The sequence below is a fragment of the Leptonychotes weddellii genome, chromosome 4 (assembly GCF_054177405.1).
Source record: "Leptonychotes weddellii isolate Sample4059 chromosome 4, ASM5417740v2, whole genome shotgun sequence".
In the NCBI taxonomy this organism is placed as follows: Eukaryota; Metazoa; Chordata; class Mammalia; order Carnivora; family Phocidae; genus Leptonychotes; species Leptonychotes weddellii.
The window spans coordinates 170523169-170533969 of record NC_138372.1 but is presented as its reverse complement, the minus strand read 5'-3'; the positions used below and the strand labels follow the sequence as shown (position 1 = coordinate 170533969).

The 10801-nt window shown below is 59.4% G+C and overlaps 1 protein-coding gene across 12 annotated transcripts in view; it reads right to left on the bottom strand.

Moving 5' to 3' along the window:
• Positions 1-10801, bottom strand: part of ADCK5 (aarF domain containing kinase 5) — a 51219-nt gene that overhangs the window by 29520 nt on the left and 10898 nt on the right. For 4 of the 12 annotated variants that reach the window (XM_081816716.1, XM_081816718.1, XM_081816720.1 and 1 more), the window contains 10 exons: positions 9145-9251; positions 8089-8238; positions 2477-2552; positions 2143-2343; positions 1721-2060; positions 1488-1619; positions 1164-1245; positions 851-1092; positions 525-777; positions 325-441 (listed from right to left, as the gene is read on the bottom strand). In XM_081816716.1, coding sequence (XP_081672842.1) covers positions 325-441; positions 525-777; positions 851-1092; positions 1164-1245; positions 1488-1619; positions 1721-2060; positions 2143-2343; positions 2477-2552; positions 8089-8238; positions 9145-9251 — 1700 coding nt within the window. Of the gene's footprint in view, positions 1-6; positions 229-324; positions 442-524; positions 778-850; positions 1093-1163; positions 1246-1335; positions 1420-1487; positions 1620-1720; positions 2061-2142; positions 2344-2476; positions 2553-8088; positions 8239-9144; positions 9252-10801 lie in introns of those variants that run through there. The other 8 variants (XM_081816727.1, XM_081816726.1, XM_006746312.3 and 5 more) reach the window with 7 other exon arrangements.

Sequence of the window (10801 nt, the reverse complement as noted above, 5' to 3'; positions counted from 1 at the left end):
CCCGCCCCTAGGCCCCAGCTGCTTCGGCGCCCCAGGTCCCGGGGCGTGTGCACTTCCAGCCCTGGCCAGCTCTGTGGGTCCGACGCAGATGAGCTCGGAGGTCCTCTTGCCCCTGGGGCTCCCTAGGTCTCCAGGTACTCAGAGAGCCCCCGGGTCTCAGGCAGGAGGCCCAGGTGGACCAAGAGCCGGACCAGGAGGGCGGTGAGCCGCATAGATAGGGTCTCCAGCCTGGTGGGAGGCCAGAGGGGTCACAGGTTGGTGGGGGGCGGGTCTCAACCGCCTGCCCCCTCCCCCCTCCCCCCCTCTCCCCCCCTCCCCCCTCACCTCAGGGCCACTTCAAACTTGAACGTCTCCCAGATGACCCTGATGTGGCGCAGGAGGCTGCCACCGTAGAGGCTCTGGTACGCGGCACCTGCCAGGCGGCTCCAGCCCCTGACCGCACTGCGCAGAGACACGGTCAGCCCGGCCCAGGCCCACTCCCGCCGCCGCTTCCCACCCCCGGCAGCCCGCCAGCCCGCGCCCACCTCTTGGCCATGAGGAAGTAGCGGTCCACGGGGGTGCCCAGCGCGGTGTTGATGGCACGCACGGTGTTGATGTTGCGCAGCACGAGCAGCATGGGCCGCGGCAGGGCCTTGAGCACCCCCATGATGCCCTCAAAGTGCTCCTGCGCCATGGTCTGCATGTAGGCTGCCTCCTCCCGGCTGAGCAGGTGGGAGCCCCACAGCTGCCCCAGGCGCACGGGCCGCTGCATGAGCACCTCGGAGAAGAGCAAGTAGTCTGGGGCGCAGGGCGGGCGGTGAGCCAGGACCGCGGGCCCCACGCGCCCCCACGCCGCGCACCCCGGCCTCACCTCGCACCCCCAGCGCCTCTGCGTGTGTCCTCATGGCGGCGTCGTCCCTGAGAACGATGGCCCTCCACAGCTGGCACAGGGCTGCGCGGTCCCTGCGGGAGGCCGGCGATAAAGCCCGGGCACCAGGCCCTGCCCCGCAGCCCCTCCAGGCTCCCCGGCTTACTTCCTGTCCAGAAACTGGTAGAGCCCGTGGTCCAGCAGCACCAGCTGGGCCTTCCCGTCGGGGCCTTTCCGCACCAGAACTGGGGACACAGCGTGTCGGCTCGTGTCCCCGTCCCCCGACTCCCACCCCACCCCCGGGGACTTTTCCTACCATTGCCAGGGTGGGGGTCCGAGTGGATGAAGCCTGTATAAAATATCTGCTCCGCAAAAGCCTGGATGAGCTTCTCTGCGATCTGCGGAGAGAACGGGACCGGGCCACCATCACCCTGTGCTTGGGGCGCACGTGCCCGCCCACGCCCACACACTCATGCACAGGCACTCACGTCCTTCACCGCCAGCCCCATGCACTTGATGGCCTCCACATCGCTGACCTTGCAGCCCTCGCAGAATTCAGCCGTCAGCACACGCTGGGAGAGAGCAAGTGGCTGAGCTCAGCAGGGCTGCGCGTTCCCACCCAGGAGGGGGCCCAGCCCACCTTGCTGGACGTGTCCCAGTGCACGCGGGGGACCACGATATAGCGGAAGTGCTGCAGCTCCCGGGCACAGCGCTCGGCATTTCGGCCCTCGTTCTCGAAGTCCAGCTCCTGGGCCAGGGTGCCCTTCAGGTCCTGGGGGCCACACGGGCAGCTGGGGGTCGAGGTTGGGGACCAGCCCACCCCAGCACATAACATGCGGGCCCTGCTTGCTCCAGCCTCTGGGCAGCGCTTACCTGGAGGACCCAGCTGAAGCCGAAGCTGGGGTGCATGAACTCGATGAGCTGGAGCAGGAGCTCCAGGGTGTGGATGTCGCCGTGAAAGCGGTCCCGCAGATCGATGTACTGCACCTGCGTTGGGCGAGGGTGCAGGGAGGACCCAGGGCTGCCAGCCCGCCCCAGACCCCGCTGCGGTGCAGAGCGGGCCCCCACGCACCTTCACGGCCACCTCCGTGCCGTCGTGCAGCTTGGCTCGGTGCACCTGGGCCAGGCTCGCGGCGGCGATGGGTTGATAGTCGAACTCCCGAAAGAGCTTGTGGGGCAGGGCCTGGAAGTCCTCGAGGAACAGCTCGTCCACCTGGCAGGAGAGGGTGCTTGGAGCGGGGGGCGGGAAGGCGGGGGGGTGCTGCCAGAAACCCCAGCCCAAGTGCGGGGCTCACCTCCTGGAACCTGCGCGTGAGGGCCCTGTCCTCCAGCACACGCAGAGTCCTGATATACTCCGGGGGCAGCAGGTGGTTGAAGGAGCACAGCCCCTGGCCCAGCTTCACGTAGAGGCCCCCATTGCTGATGGCCCCGGCGACCAGGGCATCAGCCGCCCGCTGGTGACATGCAGACATCACCTCCAAGTACCCCGGGCTGTTCTGACCATAGGCATGGAGGGAAGGGATGGGGGCGGGCGGGCAGGCACCTCCTTAGTGCCCCCAGCACCCACCTTCATCGAGCATGTCACCGTCCCCCCTCTTCTCCCACTGTGGCTAGGATGCAGGGACAAACCTCTTCCACCCCGCGCAGGACGACGTTTGCACACCACCAGTAGTCCAGGGAGATCTGTAGGCCTATCCTCAGAGACCTGTTGGCAGAGGCTGCCTTCAGCCCTCGGCAGGCACGGCACCTCAGAGCCGTCCCACCCCCGTGCCAAACCACCGGCCCGGGGCGAGCGTGCGGCAGGGGCTGCTGGGCTCCCAGGCTGGGCCAGGAGGGAGAGGACAGGCTCTGGTCTGGCCTCCTTGCTCTCAGCACTGCCAGCAGGGCAGTCTCAGCTCCCGGTCTACGCCACCCGTGCCCGAACGTGCGCCAACGAGCACCCAGCACAGACGGGAGGGGCGGGAGCTGGTGGGGGGGCGCTCTGGCCCGAATGACCGGGCTTCTTTCTCATTGCTCTCTTATATAGCACCTGAGACCTGTGCAGCGCTGATGGCTAGTGAGCGGGCGGCTGTCACCAGCTCCCGTGCTCAGACATGCCCTCGCCCCAGGCCCTTCTGCACCGCGCGCCCCGCACACCGAGAGCCCCCAGGCGCTCTCCATGTGTCCGTGGACAGCAGCCTCCAGGGAGCTGGATCCCAGAGCAGGGCTCCTAGTGCTCTCCACGGTCCTGGGGACCCGGGCCCCTCCTTACGTTGGCAAGGGTACTCACTCCCCGTGGCCCAGGCTATGGACAGGCCGCCCTGGGTCTGGAGAGGGAAGGAACCAGGGCTGAGTCCAGCCTCCAGCATCACAGACCGCAGACCCTCAAACCTTCATGAGAGGGGTGTAGGGCTCCTGTTCCTCAAAGAAGAAGCCCTGAGGGGACCTGGGGCCCCTGGTCAAGCCAAACCTCCAACTTCTGCCTCCCACCTCTGGCACAGGAGGGTCAGAGTTGAAGGGCAGGAAGGAAAAGGCTGCTGGGTCTGGACCGGTTTGCCTCCCTGCTAGGGTGTATGCTACCCCCGCAGTCGCGGTGACTGAGCATCCCCGAGCAGAGTCAGAGGGCGGCCCGCACCTTACACGAGCCGCGCTGCACTCCACAAATGAAGGGCTCTGTCCCACTCACCCCCAGCCGGACCCAGGGAACAAACAGGACTATCTGTGAGGAACAGAGCGCATGGTTGGCAGGGTGAGCAAGGACACAGGAATTCTCTGAGCTCCCTAGAGATACAAAGAGGGGGAGGGGGGCTTCCCTCCTTCCTGAATAATTCAGTCCAAAAGGGAATGCAAGGTCTGCAAAGGGGCGGGGGTAGTTGCTACACTCGGTGACTGATCAAATAAGTCACTAAATTATGGACAAGGGAAGCCAAGATTCTTCCAGCTGGAGAAAAGAGTAAATGAGAATGATCTCTGTCCTGGGAAGTATCTGTGTGTACAAGGTGTGGTGTGTACGGCTAGACACAGAGATGGACACATGTAAGTGTGAGCGTGCACACAGCCACACGTCCAAACAGCCCCTCGCTCTAGTCTATGGAAGGGCCTGGGAACAGACCGCCCAGAGCAGTGAGCACACCAACATCCACGCCCTGGTCCTTAAGACCCTTCCTCCGGGGGCACCTGGGTGGCTCAGTCGTTAAGCCTCTGCCTTCGGCTCAGGTCATGATCCCAGGGTCCTGAGATCGAGCCCCGCATCGGGCTCCCTGCTCCTCGGGAAGCCTGCTTCTCCCTCTCCCACTCCCCCTGCTTGTACTCCCTCTCTCGCTCTGTCTCTGTCAAATAAATAAAAAATCTTAAAAAAAAAAAAAAGACCCTTCTCTGTTTCAAGGAACCAGGCTCCCAGGAGAATGGCTGAATCCAGGCCTGGGAAAGAACAAGATGAGCCTGGAGCATCTCCGTGCAAGAAGGAATAAAATGCTCCAGAGATGGAGACACTGCAAGAGGACTCGGGGTGGGAGTTAAAACAACAACTATTTCAAGATGTAATGGCAAAATCCAGGTTCACTGTACAATGTTTCCAACTCCGCTGTTTCAAATTTTTTACAATAAAATGTTAGAGATAAAAGAAAAGGATCTACACCTGAAAGTAATATTACACTGTATGTTAACTGGAATTTAAATAAAAACTTGGAAATAAAAAAAAGGATCACAAAGGCTAAACCCAGAAAAACAACAACAAAATAACCAACATCAACAGAGAGCAATCCATACAATCAAATAAAAATCCAGGAGCAATCCATACAATCAAAAAGTCCAGGGGTGCCTGGGTGGCTCAGTCATTAAGCGTCTGCCTTCGGCTCAGGTCATGGTCCCAGGGTCCCGGGATCGAGCCCCGCATCGGGCTCCCTGCTCTGCGGGGAGCCTGCTTCTCCCTCTCCCGCTCCCCCTGCTTGTGTTCCTGCTCTTGCTGTGTCTCTCTGTCAAATAAGTAAATAAAATCTTTAAAAAAAATAAAAATAAAAAAAAAAATCCTTAAGTCCAGACTGATACAAATAAATGGGGAGAAGAGAAAGTTTTCTTTTTTTTTTTTAAAGATTTTATTTATTTATTTGAGAGAGAGAGACACAGCGAGAGAGGGAACACAAGCAGGGGGAGTGGGAGAGGGAGAAGCAGGCTCCCCGCCAAGCAGGGAGCCCGATGTAGGGCTCGATCCCGGGACCCTGGGATCATGACCTGAGCCGAAGGCAGACGCTTAACGACTGAGCCACCCAGGCGCCCCGAGAAAGTTTTCTTATAGTAGAATGGCAACTAACAGATGTGGCACAGCTGAACTAGAAAAACCACCATGTGGGGCCCCAGTAAGAATTAATTCACCTAAGGAGTCCTGGGAGCTGCTGAGCCAGTGGGCAGAAGGGCAACGGGAACCGACCCCAATGTCGCTCCAAGACAAGGGACCCGGACAAACCGTGCACCGCCCCGGGGGGGTGCAGAACATGACAAAATGCACCAACTGAATCCAACCACGAGCAAACCTCAGACAAACCCAAATGGGGGGGCCTTCTACAAAAGGGGGCAGCAACATTTTTCTTTACGAAGCTAGACGGTAAAGATTTCGGGCTTTCTGAGCCATATGGCCTCCCCTCTGCTGTTGCAGTGAGAGCAGCCCAGGTAACGTGCACAACGGACAAGACCAGGTCCAAGAAAGCTTATTTATCAAACGGGCAGCAGCCACGTTTGGCCACAGTCTGCTGACCCTCACCGGACAGCATCACTGGTTTATAAGCCTCCCAGTGTGTCAAGGTCACGTGTAGTGAAGAATTAACTTCAGCCAGAAAGGCCCAGCCTTTGCCCCAGCTCCTGGCAGGTGGCCTCTGAAGGCCTGCGATCTCCCGAGTGACAGGAGTGTCTGGGATGGGTGATGGGCCCAGGCAGTGCATGCTGATGATGTGCTCAGATCGCCAGAGGTCAGCCCAGCTGGGGGAGGGAGGGAGACTGGAGGCAGCTCAGTCGGAGGCCAACGATTCAATCACGCCTAGAAGGAGACTCCCGTGGAAACCGTGCACACTGAAGCTTACAGAATGCCCGGAAGGCACCGTGGCATGTCAGCGACAGGGCAGGAGTAGGGGTGTCACAGGTCTCTGAGGACATGGAAACTCTGAATTTGGGGCTCTCCCGGGCCTCACCCTGTGCATCTCTTCCTTGGGTTCATTCTGATTTGTATCTTTTTTGCTATGATAACACCTTAATCCAGAGTACGGGATTTTCCTGAGTTCTGTGATTTGTCCTAGGGAACCATCGAAACTGAGAGCCCTGGGCGCACATGGGGGTCTGGGGACCATGCCTGACCTCAAGTTTAGCCCTAAGAGCCAAGGAGACACGGGGGCACTGTTCTAGGTGGCAGGAAATTAGAGATGGGCCTGGTACGGGATCCTTGTGCTAAAAAGGTTATTTGCTGGGATGCTTGGTGACAGGTGGATGAGTTTAGGTAGTCAGAGGCTCATAACACACCCATGTCCTGATGGTGCTTATGGACGATGTCCTTGTTTAGGAAATACACCCCAGTTTGCAGGGACAATGGAACACACTGACAACTCATTTGTCTAATTCCTACAACTTTTCTGGACATGTGAAACTGTGTTCAAGAAAAAAAAGCCCACAGGTTTCTGAGAAGTTAAAATTCAGTAAGGGGCGGGGTAAGAAAGCAAGGACTTGATGCAGACTTCCTACCGCCCATCTCTGAGCCTTCACACACACGTGATGTGTTCTGATCGCTCTCCTACAACAGAACGAGCTCCCGACTCCCCTGGTAGAGCCAGCCCCGACGTGCTCCCCACCTATGCTCCGTCCTTGGGCTCCCGCACATACACTGACCCTGACTCTGGAGGCCCTGTGGTCACCCTGTGCCCAGCCTGCCTGTCCTGCAATGGCTGGGGCTTACAGCTGACAAGAGCATGTTGGGAAAAGAATAGTTGTAGCTGCCTCCCTCCAATCCCAGCTCAGCCTCCGAAAGCAAGCTGTGAAAATACATTTTCTCAGGAAGGAAGCCGAGAAGGCAGGCGTGCCTGCGATGGGGCATCTGACACTGGGAGACCGCAGCACGTGTGAAGCGGACGGCGAGACAGGCCCAGACATGCCAAGTGTGCATTTCGGAAGCAGGCCGCATGGGGACCATCCCCACCAGTCCCACACAGTGGAGAGCCACAGAAGACAAGACAGAGCCAACTCCAGGCTCTGCCCTCATCCACCTCAGGACTGGGAGACTGGACAACCCTACAGGACAGAGAACTCACTACCCAGAACCTGCCCAGGAGGGCAACGAGGTGCTTTAGGCAAACCTGACCACCGAGGGAGACAGGTGCGCAGGGGTGGGGCCGCCATCAAGGAGCTAAGAAGTGACCAGGCTGTCGTGTCCTCATAGCAGGAAGTGGTCAAGCATTCAGCCATCCACCCGAGCATGGCCTCCACCAGCATAAATTTCAGGGAAGTTTCTGGCTAAGTGCCTGAAGGCCTTAGTAGTCCTAAGCCTCCCCCTGAGAGATGGACCCAGGTTTGAGAGGCTGCAGGTGCTCAGAGCTGCAGCCCCCGACCCCGCAGCCTCCTCAAGCAAGGAGGCTGAACCACCTCCCTGGACAACCACGTGCACCCCCCAGTCCAGCCCAACAGTGCGTTTGGGTAGACTGAGGTTTCACTCAAAGCCAAGAGCTGGTTCTCAGGATTTCTTGGCTGTAGGAATTCCTCCAACAGGAAGATCACCCCTACCCCCCAGAATCTTGCACTGGTAGATAAGGGAGTATGAAAAGGGCCGTCAGTTTAAGGCACCCTTAATATTAATGACCAGACACTATCCATCTCTAGACCAGTCCACTGGGACTGGAGGAGGGATGGCAGCCCTCCCCTCTGAGCCCCAAAGCCCTCTGGATGCCAACTCTCCTTGGGGGAGTGGAGGCGAGAAGAAAGAGGAAGAGGAGGAAGCAGCTTCCCGTCTGCCCACCAGCTGGCAGAAGCCTGACCAGCCCTCCTCCCTCCACTGGCCGAGGGTGATCTGAAGGGTCTTTAAGAGGCCACGTCTGGTGTGCTCGTTGGCACTACGACCACGTGGACCTGGCCGTACTGGAATGTCTGGAAGGCAGCTTGGAAGTTTCAAGCAAAACCCTGCAGCCCCTCCCAGCCCCTCCCAGCCCCTCCCAGCCCCAGCTCCGGCTCCACACATCTCAGGACAGGCCTGGGCAGGGGAGAAAGCTGCACCGTGCCCCCGCTCCTTCTACCTGCTGAAGCGCCCCACGCCGTCCACTACGAGCCTCATCCTTCTCTTCTCCTGAGGCTCTGCTGTGAAATAGCGGGCCCCAAGTAGCAGGGGTACCCCCAGCATCGTGGCAGAGAGTGCCTTCCTCCATAGGGGCCGGGATCTGAAGGACCTGGAGGGAGACAGAGGTGGATGGTGCGGGTCACTTCCCGTCTGCCCACCGGGCCGGGGCTCTGCGGGCCTCTGCTGCCCACAGCCCGAGGGGCACTCTCAGCCAGAACCTGGCCCACCCCAGGGAGCTGCACCTCTACCAGAAGCCCCTGCAGGCAACACCGGTTCCAGAGGCCTGAGCGGTCACTAGCGTGTTCCAAGTCACCTTGCGTGAGCCCCACAGATACCTTGGATGCCAGGCTCCAAGGGGCCAGTGAGCAAAGAAAGCAGCTCTTTGGCCTCACGGGAAGCAGCTCACAGGCAGAGCTGAGACCCTCACCGGACGAGGGCCTCCTATGCCATACGGAGTTACAAGCAGTCACCCAAGTGAACTGCCAAGGGCCAGGATGGCAGAGCTGCGCAAGGTGCGCAGGTGACGGGGACGAAGGGAGAGCCCAACGGGAGCCTGGCATCTAGTCACACGCCTGCCCCAAGGTCACCAGGCAGCGAGTGCATGCTTGGGTAACTCACTGCGGCCCGCCAGGCCTGAGTCTAGCCTCCTGACGCTCCCCACCTCACTCCCTCGCTGTCTTGCCCACTGGCCTCAGGCCTGGAACCCTCCTACGTCCAGTTCTTGCTACTTCTCCCCCTTGTTTTGGCCCCATCCACAGCGGTCCCACCCTTCTTCACGGTTCTAGCCTCGGTGTGCTCATGCTGCTGCTGTCGGGGAGTCCTGCCCCAGGGGCGCCAGTCCCTGGCGGGGGCGGGGGGATACCAACCCCAGGCCACCACACGGAGGAGCAGATGCATCTGTCTTGGGGGTGGAAGCACAGGAAGTCCAGCCTTGCGCCCCACAAGAGAGGTCTTCCATCCCTGCCTGGCAGGAGGCACGGGCCCTACAGGGCACCCGGGGCTGTGGAGAACTCACCAACTTGCGGGCAGGACCCTGAGGTTTCTCCTGGGGAAGGCAGGGGGGCACCGCCAGGGGTTCTGCCTGCTGTGCAGCAGGGCAGAGTGGAAGCTGCAGAGCTGTGACTGCAAAGGGAGCAAAAGGCACAGGGTCACACAGGCACGGAGCCGAGGGGCAAGCCGTACCTCCCGGTACCCAAATATGCCATCAGCGCCTGTCAGCACTCGCAGGCCTGTGCTCGGGGCCAGGCCTACATGTTTGCTTCAGGAACGCAGGGACAATGCCACCTCTGGAGAGCAAGGCCGAGATCCAAGAATGACGCGAGAGAAGGCAAGCCTACACCGTTTGCAGCAGGAGCTTCTGCCTCGAGGCACCACGACAGGTCATTAGAAGCGCCCACCGCTGTGCATCCCTTCCGGCCCCGCCTTGGACCCTCTCCTCCGGGCCCTGGGACCTCTCACTATTTGTCTGTTGCTCAGCCCACTGACCAGCAGCCTCAGGAAGTCATTCTGAATTTCCAAAGGAATGATCAATAATGCTTAATCACACAATCAGAAAGATGTCGCTCTCGGGTGGAAGACCAGAGGCAGTAAAAGGGACTGTGTCGGTGGTCGTTCTGAGAACGCCTGCCAGGACCCCAGCGGCGGAGACCTGGAGGAGGGCGGGGAAGGCCAAGTGGAAGACATGCCGCGGGGACAGCACAGCACGCTGGTTTACTCCAGTGACCACAGAAACATCATGGCTCTCCTACACTTACTGACGACCCTGGTCTCCCAATCTTATTTGAATTATGGGGTCTTAAGAGTTCCTCAACCACAAACTGCCAACTGCAAACTCTCTTTTTAGGGAAAAAAAAGTTATGCATAGTTAGTCATGACCCGTGGCACAGATGTTAACATTTTTATCGTGAACCCTGGACCAAATAAAGGACTGACTTTCCAATCATTTTCTGGCCAAAACACACAGCCCTGAAGACAATTTCAAGGACTGCAAAACAACACAAAAGTCAAAGGAAAAGGTCCATGACCTATTGTCCCAAGAGGAGAACACAGGCTGACAGAAAACCTCTGCTCAGCAAGGCCACACACAGCGAGCACAGATCCTCAAGGAAACCCCACGGAGGCGAGAAAGGCAGCGCAGGCAGACAGGAGGTGAGGGCCAGTGGCAGGAAGAGCCCCTAGGCTTTCTGTGCAAGAGAGCAGGATAGCACAGCCCCCCCTCCCCCTGGCCCAGCCCTCTGGCCCGCGCAACCTGACTCGGCCACATGCACACAGCTATGCTGAGGCTCAGCAGCAGAAGAGGAAGCCCAGAGGATGGGCATCTGTGACCACAGATATCTGGGGGATAGTTGCTCAGAACATCAGAGAGTGCCTGCAGCATGGCTGGTTCCACACTGGGATCCCAAGGGTTTGTGACAACAAGCAGGTGCGCCAGGAAGGAAAGCCCTGCCCACACCATACACTCGCCTCAGACGCATCTCTGTCCAGGCTCCGCCCGGCCCCTGCCTGTTCTCTTCAAGGCCTTCAGCCCCCTCCCTCCCTGTACTCCTCACCCGATTCCAACCTTCTACCACACATACCCATCACACAAACCCTGCCAGAGATGCCCGTGTGACACTGGGTCCTGTATGCAACCAGGGGCCACAGACAGATGCAGACAAAGCCAAGAAGACACA